This window comes from Microtus ochrogaster, chromosome 10, assembly GCF_000317375.1.
Source record: "Microtus ochrogaster isolate Prairie Vole_2 chromosome 10, MicOch1.0, whole genome shotgun sequence".
Taxonomy (NCBI): domain Eukaryota; kingdom Metazoa; phylum Chordata; class Mammalia; order Rodentia; family Cricetidae; genus Microtus; species Microtus ochrogaster.
In genome coordinates this window covers 76,349,237-76,372,269 of record NC_022016.1, presented here as the reverse complement: position 1 = coordinate 76,372,269, position 23,033 = coordinate 76,349,237, and the positions used below count along the sequence as shown (strand labels likewise).

At 40.1% G+C, this 23,033-nt stretch overlaps 1 protein-coding gene across 2 annotated transcripts in view; it reads right to left on the bottom strand.

The window, feature by feature from the left end:
- Nrdc (nardilysin convertase) overlaps nucleotides 1-23,033 on the bottom strand; it is a 71,356-nt gene that overhangs the window by 9,996 nt on the left and 38,327 nt on the right. For both annotated transcript variants that reach the window (XM_005353563.3, XM_005353565.3), the window contains 11 exons: nucleotides 22,437-22,510; nucleotides 21,205-21,274; nucleotides 18,228-18,305; nucleotides 16,621-16,741; nucleotides 16,483-16,541; nucleotides 16,175-16,229; nucleotides 9,352-9,456; nucleotides 7,598-7,721; nucleotides 4,687-4,773; nucleotides 3,169-3,288; nucleotides 1,897-1,948 (listed from right to left, as the gene is read on the bottom strand). In XM_005353563.3, the coding sequence (XP_005353620.1) occupies nucleotides 1,897-1,948; nucleotides 3,169-3,288; nucleotides 4,687-4,773; nucleotides 7,598-7,721; nucleotides 9,352-9,456; nucleotides 16,175-16,229; nucleotides 16,483-16,541; nucleotides 16,621-16,741; nucleotides 18,228-18,305; nucleotides 21,205-21,274; nucleotides 22,437-22,510 (945 nt within the window). The remainder of the gene's footprint in view (nucleotides 1-1,896; nucleotides 1,949-3,168; nucleotides 3,289-4,686; nucleotides 4,774-7,597; nucleotides 7,722-9,351; nucleotides 9,457-16,174; nucleotides 16,230-16,482; nucleotides 16,542-16,620; nucleotides 16,742-18,227; nucleotides 18,306-21,204; nucleotides 21,275-22,436; nucleotides 22,511-23,033) is intronic.

Genomic DNA, 23,033 nt, shown 5'->3' with positions numbered 1-23,033 from the left:
AGGACAACACATTCACACGCAGCGAGGGAATGAACCAGCCTCAAAGCCAGCAGCCCTGGCTACCCATCAGGCTTAGGGTTTCAGACTTACACATTTAAAATATGAGGAAATGGAGAACAGTAATACATGGAGGGGGTGGGGGTAGATAGCATAATGCTTATTATTTTAGGGCTGGATTTTATAATTAAGAGGCAAAGAAAAAAAAATACAGTCGGGTGGTGGCAGCACACCTTTAACCCCAGCACTCGGGAGGCAGGAGCAGGCGGATCTCTGGGAGTTCAAGGCTGGTCTACAGAAAAGAGTTCTATGACAGCCAGGGCTACACAGAAAAACTCTGTCTCAAACTAAAAACAAAAAAAAGAAATTCGCTAACATTTTCTGAGCCTTTTCTATAACTCACTTTTTTTTGGGCCCTCTGATCTCCCACAGTGCAGCTGTCTATATAAATGAAAATATATGAATAGTTTCATAAATGAATTATTATGAATAATATGTATAGTTAAAAGTCTGGAAGTTGTAAATATAATAATTTGTAAAGGACAAACCATTATAATAATTCATATGTAAAAATAATTTGTAAAAAACAAAGTATAATTAAAAGTCTGGAAAGTACAGTGAGGGCCTTTCCCAACCCAGGTATAATGAATATTTATGAACAATTTCACAAATGAATTATTCATGAATAATTTATAAAGAACAAGGTATAATTAAAAGTCTGGAGGTTGGGGTTGGAGAGATGGTTCAGCAGTTAGAAACTCTTGCTGAGGACCTGAGTTCAATTCCCAGCACCCACAACAGATAATTCACAACTGCTTATGATTCCAGCTCGAATGGACCCTTTTCTGACCTGTTCTGGAACCTGCACTCATTCCCACCAGCAGCAGCAGCACCCCCACCACACCCCATCCCTAGACACATACAAACACATACAGTTTATAATGAAACTTAAAACTCTGCAGTCTGGTACTAGCTCAACAGAAACGCAGTCAGCCTTCTCTGTAGACAGGAAGCCAGTCCCTGCACGACTCCATTCCTAGTTTACAGTTGAGAGCTTAATTTTAGGACCTTTCCCAACCCAGTAATTCTGTGATTTGCTTACGAGTTATTATTCTGCCTTGTTTAGAGCACAGAAAACAAAAACTGAAATAAAACTGTTTTCCAATGGTTTAAGAAGTCAGTGTGCTGGCCCCAAGGAAACACTTCCCAGAGGAGTCTGCCACCACGGTGCTGATCTCTTTCTTCTTAGTCACAGCTGATTCTTCAGCTTCAGCTGACCACATACCACAGATTCTTAATTCACAATGTCACACAAAAGGCCCCACAGTCTTTGCTTCCATTTGAAACTTCATAAGCCAGGCTTCATCGTCTGCACGGTCTCATTCCCCCAGTTCCCACCACAGCTCAACAAGCTTCCCCAGCCCAGAGTCCTCCCCAAATACAGTCCATCTGTCACATCAGTACTCCGCTCCTGGACCAGCTCTTCAGTCAGGGTCATCACTGCTGTGATGAACACCATGACCAAAAGCAACTGGGAAAGAAAGGATTTATTTTGCTAAATTTCCACATCACAGTCCATCATCAAAGGAAGTCAGGGCAGGAACTCAAGCAGGGAAGGAACCTGGAGGCAGGAGCTGATGTAGAGGCCATGGAAGGTGCTGCTTATGCCTTGATGGCTTCCTTCCCATGGCTTGCTCAGCCCAATTTCTTATAGATCATCAGCCCAAAGACGGCACCATTGACATCAACAGTTAATCAAGAAAATGTACCTCAGGCTTTCCCACAGGTCTTCTAAAAGCAAGGTCAGGCTTCTGGAAGTTGACATAAAACTAGCCAGCACAGTTTAGACTTTTTTTCTTTTTTGAGGAAAAAAATAACAACAAAAGCCCAAACACTTACTTTGCTGCAGACTTCTGTATCAAAGGTGAGATCAGATGGAAACGTATATAGGCTGGAAGAAAAAGACCACGGATAAAATACAGATGGTAGAGGCCTCAAATATTTTAACACCTACTATTTTCTCCTAATGTGGCTTTTAAAATCTAAATAAACTACTAATCCTTAAAGCTTCATTACATGTTTATTCTCTTTTATACCTTCATACTTTATGTTTATTCCTAAAGCTTTTAAAGGGAATTTTTTACCATTCCAAATAAAGTATCATAGAAGGCACACTTTAACCTATGGGAATATCAAACATATGGAAAGGTCTACGAATAACCACATTTGCCAGTAACTTCAGATAGGCAAAAATATTTATAGAAGTATACATGTTAGGAACATTAGTCAAGTAACTCAATGTTCATAGAAGTCAGAACGAGAGCCGTCTTCTAAAGAAGCTGACTAAAAGGCAAACACTATTTCTAACAAGTCACTCAAGGCAAACATTGGTGCAGCTTCAGATTCCAAGCCTGGGGACGAAGTGGCATCTGGAGGTCAGTCTGGACATACTGAGTGGAGTTTTGGAGAAGGGAGGCATGGGGAGGAAGGGTGAAAGGGGGCGTGTCTAGGTTCAGGACACTCATCAAATGGCAGCCTCACACTATGACTCCAAGCTGCCACACACAAGAACAACACAGTTGGGGCCACCACCTAAAAGATACAGAATGTAAAGAATCTGTTTAGCCCCAAACTACACATGCTTTACATGCTAGGAGTAAAGGGCAGAGATAAGCAGTTGGGGAAGAGTTCCCGTGACAAGTTTAATTAGGCTTTCTACTGTATCTAGGCATAATTTTCCTCATATCTTTCCATCTGTTTTAAACATAATTTTCAAATAATATAATCAATCCTTTAAGATGGTCAAATATCTCGTTCTAATTTCATTGTTCTGAAAGAATAAATACTTAAAAACAATTTCTGTCTAGACTTGATTCTTTAAGTTGTGTGTAGGTCAGGGGACAATTCTTGGAAGGTGGTTCTCTCCTCCTCCCATGCAGTCCTGGGGATCAAAACCCAGAGCACAGGCTTGGTATGGGGTGTAAGCTGCAGAGCTGTCTCACCAGCCCCAGAGCTGAGTTTCCCTTTCCTGGAAAGCAGAGTGTCTATACACACACCTAGAAGCAGGAGCACATATTAATTTCTCGGTGTAAAAAGGGGCTTCAAAGAAAAAGTGGGGAAGGAGACAGCAACAGGAACAGAGACTTCCCTCCTTTAGAGGGCAGAGCTCACCTTTGGGGATTTTGAATTTGTTGTCCTTCTTATACCATAGGCAACCTTGCGGAGTATTCACAATTTTTGCAGGGTATTCCGTTTCAGGGCAATCAAAAGCCTTCAATGTAAAGTCCGTGGCTAGCAACAAGAACAAAAGAGTGACCATTTTTCAAATACTGGAATACAATGTCCACTTGACCTTACATTAGATGAAAACTGAAACTGTCTAATTCCCAACAGTACATTCAATTTATTCCTTTTCTCAAGCAATTGCTAACTAGGAGAGTGCGGTCCTTGGGTCAGGGTACTTGTATAACTCAATTTTGAATGAACATATTCTTCAATAAGGAAAGATTACCAAACAGTTCTGCTTAAATAAAGCTTATCTTGTCATTTCAAATTAATGACAAACTGCTTAATTAACATGTTAATTAGGTAAGCAATAAGAGATAGTTAAAGAAAATGGAGAACAAAAGATGCACATAATGTATTTATTAAAAAGTACTGATGGGGCCAGAGATGGTTAAGAGCACTGGCTGTTCTTCCAGAAGATTAGGGTTCAGTTCGCAGCACCACATGGTCACTCACAACCATCTGTAACTCATGCCATGTGGAGGCTGGAAACTGAACCCAGTTCCTCTGCAAAAGCAGCAAAGCTCTTGACCATTAAGCTGGCTCTCTAGCCCCTGATGTAGTATGTTAAAGATTCATCACACTGTAATATGTATCAATACTTCCTCTTCACATGACTACGTGTGTATCGGTCTGGCTCATTGACCTGTGACTTGTGTGGCACAAGGACAAGGATGTGAGGGCTGTCTCATCTCTGGTGGATGTGGACGGTGAATGGATTGCTGGGAAAGGAGGTGTCCTGAGTAAACTACAGTCACGAACAGTGGTAAAACCTCCAGTTTTTCATTTTCTCACTGAAACTTAGAAATCTATTTGCCAATGCAAGCTAATGGATAGGTCTGCAGATACATATCTATTTAGAACAAAATGTTTTGAAATAACACCATTTCTATGTACAATTAAACATTTGCCTATTTTCCTTTTGCATAGACCATACGTTTTCAGCAATCATCACAGCAAACTCAAGCCCATTATGTGGATTTCCTGGTTCATCTTCTCTTTAATACATTTGCTCAGTGGGGACAGGGACAACTTGCAGGAGCCAGTTCTCTCCTTCCACCAAATGGACTCCGGGGAGGGAACTCAGGTCACACCCAGTGGCACGCTCTTTCTCTTGCTAAGCTGGACCTGATCTCACAGCCTTCTAACAGTCTGTTCCTGGGAAAGGAGCAGCCGTGACTATTAGGAGTCAAGTTCCTCTGGGACTTGGATAAGTCACTTTGCATTTCTAAATTTGTTTTTTCTCCACTTTCCAGTGGAGGAAAAAAAAAAAAAACAAAGAAAATAGTAATTCCCATCCCAGAATACTGCTGATATCCTAAAATATGGGTTCACTGATACACACCACAGCTGTGTCTTATCACCACATGGATCGACACACACGATGATGACTATTTTACTGACCTATGTACTTGTTTTCAGCTGGAAGATGAAGATCTGGATTTAAGTCAAAATTACTCTTCCACAGTTCAGCCCAAGAGTGTTCAATATCTGTAGAGAGAAAAAACAAACGGATCCAACAAATAATGCAACGCCCAGAATTCTCTTAACAAGGTGGCCATCAACTGGCCTTTTCCACTAGATTTCTCCTCAGGCATAGCTACAAAACCTAGACACTCACAGTCAAAGCAGGACCCAGCACCGCCATCATCTACGACAGCATTCAGAATGCAGAACTCAGGTCTCACCCAGAATCTCTGGTTCAGAGTCAATCTTTCTTCCTGTACCTCCCTTCCTCTTCATTCTGGAGACATTCTCATTCCACAGCCTGCACTATGCTCTAACTGGAGCTCCTCCTGCTTGAGTTCCTGGGTACTGGATTATAAATATATGTACCACACGCAGTCAGAATCTATTCTGGATACCCAGGTGACACACATGGGAGTCTGACAAATGTTCTTTTTCCTCTCCCCCCCCTCTCAGAATAGTTTGCGTACAGCAGGAGCTAGGCAGTGACGCCTAGAAATGTCCAGAGAAACGTTTCTCTAAAACAGCGCTTCTCAACCTTCCTAATGCTGCAACCCTTTTAATAGAGTTCCTCAACAATAAAATTATTTATGTTGATAGTTCATAATTAATTTTGCTACTGTTATGAATTATAATGTAAATATCTATGTTTACAGATGGTCTAAAGAGGCCCCATGAAAAGATCATCCAACCCCTAATAGGGTCACGACCCACAGGCTGAGAACTATTGCTCCAAAACAAGATGAAAGTAAGGGCTGCTGTGCACTTGGAGCTGCAGGCGGGAGGGTTCTGCGTCCAGGCTAGCCCTCCAAAACTCCATAACAAGACTCTCCCTCCAAAACAATAAGTACTATCGATAAATAACAATGAATAAAAAATAAAAATCTACCTACCAAATAAATGATCGATTAAGTAGGCTATTTTCACTAATTCAAAAATATAAATAAAGCAGAAAAGAACTGCTCACTAAGGGTAAGTAAGTTTCATTCCCAAATAAAGTTTTAAAAACTTATACTTTTGCCAGGCATAGTGGTACACTCCTTTAATCCCTGCATTCAGGCAGCAGAGGAAGGCAGATCTCTGTCAGTTTAAGGCCAGTATCCTGGTTGGTTTTTGTCAACTTGGCATGAACCTAGACATGTCTAGGAAGAGGGAGTCTTAATTGAGAAAATGCCTCCATCCATATTTGCCTACGGGAAGGTCTGCAGGATATTTTCTTGATTGGTGGTTGATATGGGAAGGCCCAGCTCATTATGGGTGCTATCACCCCTGTCTGGCAGGTGGCCCTGGGTGCTCTAAGAAAGCAGGCTGAGCAAGCCAATAAGCAGCCTTCCTCTGTGATCTCTGTTTCAGTTTTGGTCCCAGGTTCCCACTCAACTTCCTGCCCTGACTTGATGGAGAGTGACCCGAGAGTTCTAAGAAGAAACAAGCCCTTTCCTTCCTGAATTGCTTTTGGTCATGATGTTTTATCACAGCAACAGAAACCCTAACTATGGTGCCAGGAGTGGGGACTGCTGTGGCAGAACAGACCACATCTGTCAGAAGACCACCGTCTTCTGACTTCAGGATCTTTGGGCTTAATAGGCTATTATGGGAAGTTAGAAGATAACGCTAAGAATAGTGCAGACATGAGAAGCCTGGTAGGGTAGCACACCTATGATTGCAGCACTCCGAGGCAGAGGCCATCCTGGTCTTACATAATAGCCAGGGCTATGTAGAGAGACCCTGTCTTAAGAAGAGAAGAGAAAGCCGGGCGGTGGTGGCGCATGCCTTTAATCCCAGCACTCGGGAGGCAGAGGCAGGAGGATCTCTGGGAGTTTAAGGCCAGCCTGGTCTACAAGAGCTAGTTCCAGGACAGGCACCAAAGCTACAGAGAAACCCTGTCTCGAAAAACCAAAAAAAAAAGAGAGAGAGAAGAGAAGAGAGGAGGAGAGGAGAGGAGGGGAGGGGAGGGGAGAGGAGGGGAGGAGAGGAGGGGAGAGGAGAAGAGAGGAGAAGACAGTAATCCTGGTCTATACAATGAGTCTAAGGTTAGTCAAGGCTACAAAGTGAGACCCTGTCTAAAAAATAATAAAAATTAAATTATATATGCATTGCACACATATACATTTTTTATTGATATTTATTGAGCTCTACATTTTTCTTTGCTCCCCTCCCCGCTTCAATCCTCCCCAAGGTCCCCATGTTCCCAATTTACTAAGGAGATCTTGTCTTTTTCTACTTTCTACTTCCCATGTAGATTAGATCTATGTAAGTCTCTCTTAGTGTCCGCATTGTTGTCTAAGTTCTCTGGGATTGTGGCTTGTAGGCTGGTTTTCTTTGCTTTATGTTTAAAAGCCACCTATGGGTGAGTACATGTGATAATTGTCTTTCTGTGTCTGGGTTACCTCACTCAAAATAATGTTTTCTAGCTCCATCCATTTGCCTGCAAAATTCAAGCTGTCATTTTTTCTGCTTTGTAGTATTCCACTGTGTAAATGAACCACATTTTCCTTACCCATTCTTCGGTTAAGGGGCATTTAGGTTGTTTCCAGGTTCACACATATACATTTTTTGTCTCTATAAAAACCATCAAGTTAATATTCCCAGCTAATGGGGCTGGAAAGATGGCTCAGCAGTTAAGAGTACCTGCTGCTCTGCACCCACAGAGCAGGTCACAGCTGCCAATAACTTCAGTTCCATGGGTTCTGACATTTTCTCATTTCCTCAGATACACACACACACACACACACACACACACACACATACACACACACACATATATGATTGCACAAAAAATCTTTTTTAAAAAAAAGTCCCAACTGAGTTAGATATATGGAAGTAAAGGAGGGCCATCACAGCCTCTTACCTTCTGTGCTATACTGAGTCCCAAACCACTTCTCTTTGAGGTCACACTTTCCCTCGTTAGCACCGGACAGAAGAACGAGGTTTGCCTTCTGAGGAACTAGCTTATTAAGGGCTTCAGCAATGACCTAACAAAGGGGACAGTGACATGAGAGAAGGGAAGGGAAAAAAACAGTAACAATTTAAGTGAATACACTCCTGTTAAAAAAGCAATTGTTACCTTAGTGTCTTGATGTCAGTGAACTGTTTCTAATTCATAAACCTCCTAATTTATAAACCTCTTAAGCTTATTACTATTTTAAAAGCTTTATTTTTATTTCTATTGAGAAAAAATTGACAAACACCAAGTGTTGTGTCCTTATGGTGCTTCACGCGCTGCTATCTGGACCCTCACGCTCTGCTGGGACTAGCAACAAAGAAGCAGGTCTGCCATTTACTGTGCTATCTCTAGGTGGCAGGAAGCAATGTTTAACATATGCTATTATCTTGGGCCAGAAAACTCTTTATTGCTGGGTCCTACCTTCTGCATTTTAAGATAGTTCATACAGTCTCAGGCTTCTACCCAATAGGTTCTAGGAGTACCCCATCCCCCATCTCTAACTGTCCCAAACAAAATATCTCCAGACACTATCAAATACTCACTGAGGGCAAACTACCCCAGGTTGACAAAAGCTACCCTATAGAAAGAAGCTGACTTGTTCCCCAGGAGTAGAGTCATGGCTAACCAACTGTTGCTCACTTGCAAACAGTATTATATGTAAGTCTTTAATCCCTTGTAGCCCTGGAGATTAAACCTAGAACCTTGTGCAAGCATGCTAGGCAAACTCTCCTCCACTGAGATACATCCCAAAGCATTTTTCAACCTTTTATTTTGAATCAGGATCTTAATCTGCAGCTCAGGCAGACTTGAGCTTGAGATCCTCCAGCCCAGTCTCCCAAACAGTTATAATTATAGGCTTGTGCCATCAGACCCGGTCTATAAGTAATTTCTTTCTTTCTCTCTTCTTCTTCTTCTTTTTTTTCCCCTTTTCCTTTGCTTGTTTTTCTTTGGGACAGGGTTTCTCTGTATAGCTTTGGTTCCTGTCCTGGAACTTAGTCTGTAGACCAGGCTGGCCTCGAACTCACAGAAATCCGTCTGCCTCTGCCTCTGCCTCCCGAGTGCTGGGATTAAAGGCATGTGCCACCACACCTAGCTAAATTAATTGTCCAATTACAAGTAGGTTGGGGAATTTTTTTTAAAAAAAAAGAATGCACAGAACCAAACTACATAAATCTTAGAAACTGTCTTAACTATTTTAAGTGTCTCAGCACTCGAAAATTTACAAATGTTGTATAATAATTTTTGATTTTCATCCTTTATATAAAAAGATGAACAAATGGGGTTGGGGATGTAGCTCATCATATGAGTGCTTGCCTAGCATGCAAGAGGCCCTGGGTCTGATAGCTGCTCCCACATGAACTTGGCATGGTGATGCACGCCTGCATTCACAGCACCTGGGAGAAGCAGAAGGATCAGGAGTTCAAGGTCACCTTCATTACAAAACAAGTGTGAGGCCAGCCTAGGACACATGAGACTGTTTCCAAAAAACCAGAAAAGAAGGTCTTGTGTACCAGTCGTGAGAAAGCACTCATTAGTCTTCTGTTTGAACAAAGATTCTGACTAAACTGAGCACATTCTCTCCATTCTCTCAGTTCTTACACTACAGTTTTGCACTCTCCTCCTTCCTAAAGCAAGTTCTAAACAGGACTGCTGCTTACGTCTGGCTTGTACTGGAACAGAAGCTGGTCTCCGGTGAGGAAGTCCTGCAGTGGGTACAGCTGCATGTTTTCACACATGTTCTCCACGTACTCCACCGGATCTGTCTGTAAGGAGGTACAATCGTTAGCGATTCAGACGAGAGCCGCACTGCTGCCCTAGTCCTCACAGCACACACATGTGAGACAGCAGCAGCTGAGTGACTCTCACAGGACACCACGTCACTGGAAGAGGGTGCTCAGGACTCCAGGAGAGCAAGCCCACGCTGCTGTGCCAGTAAGCTGCACCTGCAAAGTGCCACCCTGAGCCCAAGACCAACCTAACCTCCTCCGCTCCAGTCACACCAGCCTCTTCATGGGCACATGACTGCTATGTCAGTAAAGACCAGACTCAACACTGAAGTACCACTAGTGAAAAACTACTCGTAAGATGAATCAAACTCGCCACATGATGATGGCACACACCTTTAATTAATCCCAGCACTCGGGAGGCAGAGACAGGCGGATCTCTGTGAGTTAGAGGCCAGCCTGGTCTACAGAGTGAGTCCCAGGACAGGCTCCAAAGCTATACAGAGAAACCTTGTAAGACTGAGTCAAACTGCAATGTGTCACTAGATAAGAGCAGGGACAAGCAGAAAAGTAAAAGAGTGAGTATCAACAGAACAGGCAGAGGCTGGAGAGGCAGCCGCCAGGCACAGGCCCCACAGGACGGGGCAGTGGCACTGTTCTGCAGAGCAGAAGGATAGCTATGGGTAACAACAAATATTTTGAAATAACCAGAAAAATAATAATTTAAATATTCCCTAAATATATATAAATGTTTTAGTAACAAATATGCCAATTACTCTGATCTGAGCATTAAGCATTGTATATGTAGTAAAATCACACTGTACTCAAAAATGGACATTTATTATTGTATTGTATAAAGTCCCTACAAAGAAGTTATATATTAGTCAATATGTTATCTCAATTTAAAAGTGAAAAAATGACCAGTTCTCTGGTTTGTAAAGTAGAAATAACGTTCCAGGAATAAAGAGCAATCACTTCAAGTATTTACTGCACACCCAAACACACTGTGGTTGTCTGAATGAGAATGCCCCCCACAAGCTCGTGTTTGAATACTTGGTCCCCAGCTGGAACTATTTGAGGATTAGGAGCTGTGGCCTGTTGGAAAGGGAGGCGTGTTACTGAGGGTGGGCTGTACGCCTCAATGCCTCCTACCATTCCCGGTGCAGTCTCTACCTCCTGTACGAGCTCGCAGAGGGTCCTGCTGCCATTCATGTGGCATCATGGACTCTAACCCTCTGGAACCACAAGCCAATTAAATGTTCAGTTTTATAAGTTGTCTTCATCCTGGTGTTTTATCACAGCAATAAAAAAAAGTAACTAATACATACGCAAACTCTGTTTTTACTTTACTTTGAGACAGAGGTGCACTAAGTTGCCCAGGATAGCCTCTGACTCACTCAGTAGCCCAGGCAGGCCTTGAACTAGAATCCTCCTGCCACAGCCTCCAGAGTAGTTGGGAATACAAGGTTCATGTCCTCAGGCCTGGCTCTGTTTTACCTTTTTATTTCTTTTAACATTTATTTGTTTGTTTATTATGTATGCCTATACACCAGAAGAGGACAGCAGATTTTATTATACAAGGCGGTGAGACACCATATGGTTGCTGGGAACTGAACTGAAGGCCTCTAGAAGAGCAGCCATTACTCTTAACCTCTGAGCCATCTCTCCAGCCCTGTGTTAAATTCTTAGTAAGTTATTTTTTTTACCAGCATCTTCCTTGTAATGCAACTGCTCTGACCACCATGTAGAAATCTGAGCAATTAAAAAGCATTTGCACTGACAAACTGCCTCTACCTAAAAGCTGACCTGTGATGCAAAAGCAATAGACTAGGTATTGGTAAAACAAACAGATAAGCCAGCTGTATCACAGTGGCAGAGCACTTACCACAGTATGGCAAGACAAGGTGTTCAATCTCTAACACCACAAAGGAAAATATGCACATGCATATTCTTAGTTATAATTTTAGATTTAATGTTGGAAGCTGTAATCCATAAACCACAAAATCTACCCTTTTAAAGTCTATGATCCAATAGTTTTTATATTTACAAAGCTGTTCCATCATTACACTCCCCAAGATCACGAGACTCGCTGCCCTCGGCCCCACCACTACATCTGTGTTCTCTCACGCTAACTTCACTTGTACCATTCCAGGTGAAGAGTGTCAACTCTATTCAACCGCTAGTGTTGACTTTATTTACCCCTTAGTGTTCTGGTTTCTTTCATTAAGTATGTCATTTCAAAGGTAATATAAATCACTCCTTTATGGCTGAATAATATTTCATGACAAGAATACTATTTATTCATTTATTATACTATATGTTTATTCAATGCTTTATGAAGTTATTTTTACTTTGGGGCTATAATAAATGAAGCTGATTTGAGCCTTTGTACATAAGTTTGTGGGTATGTTTCAATTCTCTTGGGTATAGCCCTAAGAGTCGTAGCTAGCTGGTGAGGTCAAATGTTAACTGTTTAGTTTTTAAGGAAACTGACAACTTGTTCAAAGCAGCTGTGACATCTTCCACTCCTAGATATGCCTGAGGACTCAGACTCATCCACAGCTTCTCTAACACATGCTAATCTACATCCTTTAACTGTTTTGTCTTCTATAAACTTTCCATTTCATAAACTCACTTCAATAAACTGCTACATTATTGGTCCTATTTTCCTGTCTACAAAAATAGTCTTTAAAAAGACAGTTCTCGGAGACAATAAGACAGCTGAGCAGGTAAAAGAATGTGCCACCAAGCCTAATGACCTAAGTTCAATTCCCACTTGACAGAAACTGTCCAATTCCTACAAACTGTCTTCTGGCTTCCTGATGTATAGTATGGCATACACACAACAAATAATTAAAAATTTATGCCAGGCGGTAGTGGCGCATGCCTTTAATCTCAGCACTCAGGAGGCAGAGGCAGGAGGATCTCTGGGAGTTTAAGGCCAGCCTGGTCTACAAGAGCTAGTTCCAGGACAGGCACCAAAGCTACAGAGAAACCCTGTCTCGAAAAACAAACAAACAAAAAATTATATAGCTCTATTTCAAACATCTGACTTATGAAGCATACTTAACAAAACTTAAATTTTTTTCTTTAAAAATATTACTTTGAAAAAGGCATTCCTATCTGCCTTCATTGACAAAAGTCAGATGAAAAGTTTGAAGAGGAAACAGTTTTACTTAAAATAGAAATGTACAAACTCCAAAAGAGAAATAACTCGGCATACTTCAAGTCGTTCAGCAATTCATGTAGCAAAACTGGCTTTTCTGATTTGTTCTCGTTGCACATTTGCTTGGGTTTTCACCTAAGATTCTCGAACTCACATCTTAAAGTCAAGGTATACAAAGATGCAGGAGAAAGGGACGAGGAGCTACGACACAGGAAGATGTCATTGTTTATGTTGGGGTACCCTGATAACGACTAACTAACTAGAGGGACAAGGGGGAAAAGTTTTTTGTTTTGTTTTTTGTTTGTTTGTTTTTGTTTTTTTGGTTTTTCAAGACAGGGCTTCCCTGAAGCTTTGGAGCCTGTCCTGGAACTAGCTCTTGTAGCCAAGGCTGGCCTCAAACTCACAGAGGTCAGCCTGCCTCCCGAACTGGGATTAAAAGCATGCACCACCACCGACCAGCTTGATATTCTTAATCATATAGAATATAGAAATCTGGGTATCACCTACAGCTGTAGTACACAGATGCTCACTCTGATACCTCCACTTGTGATTCTGACTCCTGTGTTTGCCACCACAGCTGATGGAAAAACACACTCCCAGTTAAGTGGCTGGACAAGATGTGTGGGTACCAACTCTAACAATCAATCTATGTACAGGGAAGAGTGCCTACAGGGTTCTTTAAGAGCTCAGGTGAGACACTGTAGCCATTCTGTTTCATAGAGTAAGACTTTGATTTCAGTTTTGGATGGCTTCAAGGATAGAAAACATATACGGAGGAGTCAACATTAACTGGAGTTTCTGCAACCTTCCTCATGAACTTATATCTCCACTATTTATGGTTTCCTGCTGTGGAATGATGCTCTTGTACACTGTAAAGATTTGTCACTCTATTGGTTTAACAAAACACTGATTGACCAGTAGCCAGGCAGGAAGCATAAGTGGGGTGACCAGTCTAGAATTCTGGGAAGAGGAAAGGCAGAGAGTCAGTCACCAGCCAGACGCAGAGGAAGCAAGACGAGAAACCCTTACTGAGACAAGGTACCAAGCCACATGTCTAAACAAAGATAAGAATTATGGGTTAATTTAAGTTGTGAGAGCTAGTTCGTAACGAGCCTGAGCAATAGGCCAAACAGTTTATAATTAATAGAAGTATCTGTATGTTTATTTGGGACTGAACAGCTGCAGGCAGGACCAGTCAGGACATAAACTTCCTTCTAGAAATGGCACCCAACGTTCAACAACTACATCCACATAAAACCTCAGAGAGCTGGGAAAGGGATTTTATTCACAAAAGAAGAGAGTCAAGCACAGATTCTTTTTTTTTTTGTATCAGTATTTTCTTGGGTGGGCTCTGTTTGCTAGAAGCAAGCAGAGGCACAGCTCCTTTAATTGTCTTTGAATTGTTTGACTGCTGAGGAAGCAGCAACAGCTGCAAAAGATATTTGATTATAAATGTTACTGGATTAAACCAACCTACATATTTTAAAAATATCTTCAAAATTTAAGTCAAAAGATATGTTATTTTGGGGAAAAGGTTCTGCTTTTATTTCCACAAGAAATGAGAGGCTGTGGATTCATTCTGAGTTAAGAAAAACAGTTTATAATTACTATAAGACTCTGTATGTTTATTTGGGACTAAATGGCTGGGGGACCAGGAGGGACAGAAACTTCCATCTATAGTATACATTGAGAGAACAGACTTTGGTAATCATAAAAAAAAAACCTAAATTTTTCAGGAGGTTTGACTGGCTATAAATCAGAGCTCTTGAATATAGAGCCCTTATGTCAGTGAACAAAATCAGTGAACAAAATTTGGCTGGGAAGAAATTACATATTTTTATTAATCTCTAATTTTTTCAGTATAACAATCAGAGGCTTAGTGGTAGAATACCTCTCTAACATGCAAGTTCTATCCCCAGTACCATGTAAAGATAAATTTAAAAAAAGTATCATTATCAGCAGTATACACGGTAATATGAGCAATGTCTATGACTACCAGCAACAGAAACCACAACACGGTTGTTAAAGGTATTTAAAATGGCATGTATTGTCACTGCTGCACAACTCTGATAATCACTAGAAATTCCAATGGATCTTCCTACACAAGAAAGACACACGTTACTATTTTACTATTCTGAGCATTTTATTTCTATATTCTTTTGTAAACTGTACTTTTACATACTTAAAGACACTATTCTATGGGCTGTACATTAGCAGTATTGTTTCAGTGTTAACTTTACCAATTGTGGCAATATACTTGACTGAAATGGTATGTAAGAGAATGCCTGTGTGATAAAGACACTGAGAATGAAATACAGATGACAACTATAAATGGGCCAATAAAAAATATACACAGAGCTGGCTGGTGGTGGCACACGGCTTTAATTCCATCACTTGGGAGGCAGAGCAGACAGATCGCTATGACTTCAAGACCAGTCTGGTCTACAGAGTAAGATCTAAAAGGCTACAAAGGGAAGCCTGTCTCGAAAAACCAAAAGCAACAAACAAAAGATACACATAGAGAGGAAAACAAATGGAGACCATCACCAGTGATTTCTAGGTAAGGGTGTGCCAGCCATTCCTGTGCAGTGAAGGGTGTGCCAGCCATTCCTGTGCAGTGTCAGCAGCTTCTCTACAGCCTAAGAGCTGACACGATGCGTTATTCTGAGGAGCAACTCACGGGCTTCAACACACTTCCAACGGGCATGTAGACATATGAGCACACATACCCCTTCTCTGAACATTTTACCTTCAATACTCTGCAGTACTTTCATCTGCATGTCCGCATACTACACACATATAGGATTATTAACTTTTCATAATGTCCTAAAGATCATTTATATGTATGCATGCATGTGAACATGGATGAACTCAACCATGTGTCTGCCAAAGGCCAAGGCTGAATGTCTTCCTCTTGAGACAGAACTTCCTACAGAGACCAGGCTGGTCTGAAACTCAGAGATCCATACCTGCCTCTGCCTCACATGTGCTGGAATGAAAGGCGTGTGCCACCTTGCCAGGCCTCCATTCTTATTTACATGGGTACCAGAGATCCAAACTCAGCTCCTCATGCAAGAATAGCAAGTAGTGTACTCATGGAGCCACTGCCTGGGCCCCACAAAGCTCTTACCAGTGTGCTTTCAATTCCCTGGAGCATAAACAAACCTTATGGCTTTGGCAACTTCAATTCAAATTTACCATGTCCATGAAGACCTTCAATCAAGGAAAAACTCGTTTTCCTTAGACTCCCAAAGCTCAAGTGTTCTTAATATTACACATGGTAATTGCTATTGATTACCTTGTAAAATATCTTTACAATATTTGAATTCCTAAACTACTGAATCCCATGGCAAGCTGTCCATTGAATGTTTATCAAGGGATAGACAAAATAGATGATTAGATAGAAAGCGGGTCACACATCATGATGTATGTCACGGGCCTAGGCTTGCCCTGTAACTTAAATGCTAAAACGAAAGGTTATCTTGAGAGGCACAATTAAAATTCCAGTTAAAATTCCATAGAGTGGAACAATGGTCACACAGTTTCAACTTGTTCACAGAAAACATGCAAAAATAATCTGCCTTCCAATACCTGTTCTTGGTAATGAAATTCATTATCCTCAATTTTCTGAATCTCTTCAAAAACTCTGTGAAAGAGAACATGACAATTTTAGAAAATATATTAAAATTTCTCATTGCAATCACCCACAAGAGGCATAAAAATAAAAAGACTTAGCTAAATAATAGTAAAGATTATAGTCTGCACTCAGATGGAGAGGGACCAAGATACAGAGCCAATAAAGCAAACAGCAAGAAATGCCAGAACACCAACACTAAAGCATGTCTGAAAACAAAATTGTACTTGGATCAACTCGGTTTCATTCTAAGAAACTTTATTACCTTTTCTCTGGGCCTAGCTTCTGTAGCATTTTTAAATACTGAAAGACAGTATGAGCAACCTGGAAGCAGAACATTTCATTAGTCTTTGCATAAAATCATATCTAGAGAAAAGAAAATTAACTCCATCTAATTACTTACCTCGTAGAAATGCTCATAGCCCTCGTCAGTCAGTGTAATGGAAATGCTGAACACAGAGTAAGTAGAATTTTGCTCAAAACCTGTCTCACCATTTCCACCAAACAATGCAAGAGCCCAGCACCTACAGTTGGGAAAATTAATCTAATAAGTGTTTAAATTAACAATGTCAACAGCTTTCTTTGTAAATTTTTGGAACCTGAGTTTTTGGTGTAAACATATACTTAAGTGTTAAAGGGGTTTTGTTTGTTTGAGACCAAGTCTGACAACATAGCTCTGACTGGCCTTGGACTTGCAGTAATCCTCCTGCCTCTGCTTCCCACAGCTGAGATTACAGGCTGTGACACCACATCCGACAACAGTAAGTTTACAAGTTCCAGTTTTAGGAGTTCAAAGAATGACAATACATTTAGAAGTCACCAGAAAAAAAAGGGTAGTCATCTTTCCTGTTTAACGGGAAGACTAATAATAGATATGGTACAAGTAGTTATGATGTCAGTGTGATTCTTAATGAAAAAAATAAAATAAAAACACAAATTAACTATTTCATACAGTTACTAGGAAACATTTCAGTTATCATCTTCTAAAAGTATTAAAACAAATAAAATACAACCCAACTCAGAATGTCAAGTGAGTTCTTCGAGCCTTTAAGCCATTCTACATGGTTATCCAATAAAGCAGCACAGAGAGTAGATTGTTTCCTGGCTAAAATAACAAAAAACTTAAACCAGAGAGTGTACATCAAAATGAAGAGTTTCCAAGTCCAACAGAGCTCAGTAAGAAGAATGGCCACATGTCAAAAAGCACATTGCTCACATCCTAAAAGGCTCACATATATACTCATGTCATTAAAGTTCTTAGTCATAACCGCCCTCTCAATTTCTAGGAATGTTCTGGAACACAATGATATCTTAAATAGTATTTCTTGCAAATTAGTACACAGGAAAAAAAGACAAAGAAGAAATTAAAGGTGATGCTCCAGATTCTAAAGTTCTGTTTCTGTTGTTCGGCTAGAAATAAAACAGTTGCAGAAATGCATTAGGACACACTCTACTAAAGTAGCTGCATTTGGGGGTGGGGGAAAGTCGATTTTTCGAGATAGGGTGTCTCTGGATGGTCTTTGCTTTTCCTGGAACTCACTCTGTAGACCAGGATGGCCTCAAACTCACAGAGATCCACCGGCCTCTGCCTCCCGAGTGCTGGGATTAATGGTATGAGCCACCACCGCCTGGCTGCATATACTTTTAACTCCACGTGTTCAGTATGATTTTTCCACCTTTTGGGTTGGAAACCCTAGAGAGCCACAGCATTTAAATAATTGACTTACTTATCTAACCTTCTTATATAATTATGGCATTAACTGTTAATCCCATACGTATTTTTTTTAACTTGTAATTATTTCTAACACAAGCTAAAAAGACAGCTTTTAAGAAACCTTAAAAATATATAACTATATTTTAATAACTTAAAACGACCTAGGTAATTACTATGACTATAATTAGTGTTTTAATTCTAGACCTCATGGCAGCTAAAGCAGAGGAATGCACAGTAAAACCTACTATTTATTATTCAGAGATTGTTACAGAAATAATGAACAATTGAATACTTGCTTTTTTCTAAGGTAAGAAAGAATGCTGCCTTTGCCTTCATGTCCAACCAGCCAGGAAATATAATGAAGTGGCTTCACCCTTAAAAAAAAATTAATGGTCAGAAGTCAAAAGAAGGTTTAAATATACCAGGTTTGAGAATCTAAGATTATTCTTATAAAAATTCAGTAAACAAGAAATTCTCAATCAGTTAACAGCCACAATATAAAGACAGAAAATGGTAAGGCACTTCATATGAAGCCACTTTTTGCAGGAGAAAGGGGTGGTACTTTTGTTTTTGAGGTTTCTTGTATGTGTATGCATGTGTGTGCTCAGGTACATATGCGCATGCATGCATGTGGAGGCCAGAGAAAACTCTCAAGTGTCAGCTTTACGGTCTCCATCCATAGGCCTGGGGCTTACCAATTACACTAGACTAGCAGGCCAGTGAGCCCCTGCTCCCTAGCTCCCTCTACCGCAATACAGATTATCATCTTAGAACCCAATATATGAATCAGTGTCCAGAATCAGATTGTTACAATATCTTTCACTACTGTACCAAGCTCTAGGATAAAAAAAAAAAAATGCCCTAAAGGTTTGACAATCTAGAGTCTAGTTTCAATTTCCTTTAAGTATATTTCTCTTTTCCTCTTCATCGGCTAGCCACCACTACTCACAGAACCTCACCCAACAGTCAGTTACTACTATATAATAGTCAATTTAAAAATATGTTGTTCAAATTTTTTCACCATTTGTTTCTACTACAATTTAAAGGTATGTTTCTTAAAAAAAGATTTATCAAAAGAGAAAAAGGATAGGAAATCTGATTAGGCTACAAATTTCAATTTAGTAGTATTTTTATAACATAATGAACATACAGGGACTACTGATACTGAATACCATGCCCACCAAAAATTTAGTAAGTCCTTGAAAATCAAAGTATTATTTCAACTCTGCTAAGCAATTCTCAAAGCTTCGACAATAGAGATTAAAATATGAATTGAATGAGGTACTAGAGAGGCACAAAGTAAAGCAGCTGCTGAATGAGCCCAGCTAACTAAACATTTGCATCTGAACGAAACTAATAACACTGCTTCTCTGTGAAAAAGAGCTCTCCACTAAAGTTAATTTACTGGGAATTCACTTATCTGGGGTGTAAAAATGACTGATAATGACATGTTAAATAAAGGGTCAGGCCTTACAGAAGAGCTGGATGGCAGCAAACAAACCAACCCTACAACCTGTCACTCCTGTAACTTTCAGTGTTTCTTCAAACACTCCATAGGAGGATAAAAAGTCAATGTGACAGCATGTGCTGAAATCCCACTCCATAAGAGATGTTTTATATTTGATTCTTTTTAGTTTTTACTTTATGTGTATAGGTGTTTTGCTTACATGTATGCCTGTGTACCCCATGCATGCAGTGCTCATAGTGGCCAGAAGAGGGTGTCAGATTCTCTGGAACTGGAGTGATCAAATCCATGTGGGTGCTGAGAATCAAACTCAGGTCCTCTGGAAGAGCAGGCAGTGCTCTTAACCACCAAGCCCCAATATATTCAATGTTTTAATGTCTGAAGGATATAAAATGAGCTACTACTGTTGGGCAGAGACAATGGCAGAAGAGCGGTTTAGCTAATGGCCTTTACTATTAGTTTAACAATGTCAACATTTCTTAAGGCATTCATAACTATATATTCAATCTAAATATTGCTTTTGCTATATTATTCTTGTAATACACACTTTCCTGCTTTCTCATTAGAGTCATAATGCTTTTGTTAATTTCAGTGGGCTTGATTGTTCAAATATTCTAGCATGTAACAAAAACATTTTCTGAGCTCAAGCAATACACACTGCTTCCTCTCCTTCTGCTGGGTTTGCCTGTACAGCTTTGCTTTGTTGGCAGCCTAAGAAAAAAGTAAGATGGGCTGGTGAGATGGTTCCGTAGTTTAGGGCATGTGCTGCTCTTGCACAGGACTGAACTCTGTTCTCAGCACCTATGGTGGAAAGCTTGCACACAGTGACTCCAGCTCCAGAGGACCCAACACCCTCGGCTAGCCCCCACAGGCATGTGCACTCGTGTGCATATCCATACGCACACACACATACACAGACACACATACATAATTTAAAAATAAGCTGGCGGTGGTGGCGCACACCTTTAATCCCAGCACTTGAGAGGCAGAGGCAGGTGGGTCTCTGTAAATTTAAGCTGCAGGTCAGCCAGGGCTATGAAGAGAATCATGTCTCAAAGACAAAACAAATAGATTTTTAAAAATGAGCTAAATTTATATCAATTCATGTGCATTTATTTATTATATAGCGTTTGTAGAATTGACTGTTCCTTACCCAATAAAACCCAAATGAAACAAAACAAAAACTTACTCCCTGGGCTGCGCTGCTCATACACAAACTGACATTTTTAACCTAGTTTATGTAATGTCCCTAACTCACAGAAGTAAATTGGAACTTAACGCTATTCAGCTTTTCACTTTTGGGGTTTTTTGTTTTTTGTTTCTCAAGACAGGGTTTCTTAGTGTAGCCCTGGCTGTCCTGGAACTTGCTCTGCAGACCAGCCTAGCCTTGAATTCACAGAGAACTGCCTGCCTCTGCTTTCTGAGTGCTGGGATTAAATGTACGCACCACCACTAACTGGCTTAACCTTCACTTTTGATAAGCAGAAGATACATTTTATGAACAAATAAATCATAAATTGATATATTTCATCTTACAAATATTAAAAATAATTAGAAATGTAAACATCAATGCCAAATATTTGATTTCAAAGACTCAGGTAAAGTAACTCATTATTAAAAAATTCTAGTTTTTATACTGAGAAAAACCATGAAATACCTAAAGACTTGAATAATCTAGTAGTTACATTCTAGTTTATAAGACACCCGAGTTTTAAATATAGAAACCCCAAACTTAAAGCACCCCAGTCTTCTCTATATTATGACCCCAGCTCCATATTTAACGAAGCGAACCTCCCTTGACCTCTTACCTATAATGTTGCTGTTGAGGAGGAAGTGCCCATGTGATGGTCAGAGCATGAATTTTTCTGATTGGAACAACTAAACAAAAATGCCAGAAGAACTGTATAAGCATTTGTCTATCACATTTTCTGTCATAAGAACATACTGTTTGTTCAATATATTTCATCCTCCAGCAATCACAGGATGGTTAAATAAAATGTAGTTGTTACTTCAAGTTGCCAATTTTCTAATTTGAATAATTGTTTTAAGCAAGAATGAAAAAGAACAACGAGAACTGAAATGCTACAAGGACTGACTCCCTTCTGGCCAGACAGGTGCAGGACTAAAGGCAGGAGGTCCCTGTGAAACGCCCTCAGCCTCCCCTAGTGGCACTGCTTGCAGGATTTGATGAAACTCACTTGCATTTAAGACTTCCTGAATCTGTTTCTCGTGATAAAATGTGTGTACTGGCTAAAGTATTTTTGGAGAATATGGATCTATAAATAGAAAATCCAAAGCTAGAAACAGCAGAAAATATTCTCAGGATAAAGCCTGCAGCAAAACGGGCGTGCCAAAACACCCGCTGACCAGAGGAAGCGAGGAGAGACTGACACTGGGGTAGAGAAGAAGAGAGAAGACCAAAAGAAACTGGAAAAAGAAAAAAGAAAAAGACATTCCATGATTAAAAGAATAAAGAAAAAAAGAGGAAACATAAAAATGGCTGTCACATTGGCAAATTGAAAGGAAATCAGAATATGATCATGTAACAACTCATCATGTACTTTCTACAGGTGCCAAATTTTAAAAAGAATATATATTTTTAGAAATATACATTTAGTAAGTATATATTTTTATAATCTTGAATATTTATGTTAATTTACCTATAACATACAAAGGAAATTTGCCAAAACAGGCTCTCTTTCTAGTAAGACTTAAAGATGCCCTTCCAGTTCCGACACCTGAGGATGTCTTCATTTAACAAATACCATTAGGTATAATGAAATTTCAAAAGATAATTTTCAAATGATTTTCTCTCTTCTACTTTTACTTTCTTAAGGTTAAATGAAGAAGGAGGGAGAAGACAGAACAAAAGGAATACGGGGATCTGGGGGAAACATGAAGCAGCCCAGGCAGCCCAATGTGACTTTTCAACAGTCACAACGTCTGTTGTGTTTGCATTTTCAAAGATAATTGGCAGACTAGAATTTTAGGAAACATGCTAAAATTATTCCAAGCAATATTAAACCTTAAGTTCACAAACCTCTATATAGTTTGTTAAAAGCTGGTGTGTCAAAAGGATCCGTTAAATGGCCAAAGTCTGGTTTAGGTAGCCCACTGTAAAGAAAACAAACACACTAGGATTTAATTGGGAAAAGCCTTTAAGACAGTGTCATCGGGTACTTCAGTGACTGGCATGTTTGTAAGCCATCTACTCTGGGCGGTGCTGGCTACAGAGCGAAGGGACAGAAATCCTGACTGCACTCTGCTTTCTTTACCTCTGCCCCAGGGACCTTGCCCCTATCATTTCTGCCTCTTTTGGTACCACCTACTTAAAGCTTTCCTCCTGTAAGAAGTACTTTAGTTAGTAAAGCTGTACTAGAAATAATTTGTTTAAATGTAACAACTATATGCAGAGTGATTAGATATATATCACCATTGTTGGGGCTGGAGAGATGGCTCAGCGGTTAAGAGCACTGACTGCTCTTCCCGAGGTCCTGAGTTCAGTTCCCAGCAACCACATGGTGGCTCACAGCCATCTGTAATGAGATCTGGCGCCCTCTTCTGGCCTGCATACATAATAATAAATAAATCTTTTTTAAAATCACCATTGTCTACAAGATAATTCTTCAATAGAGAA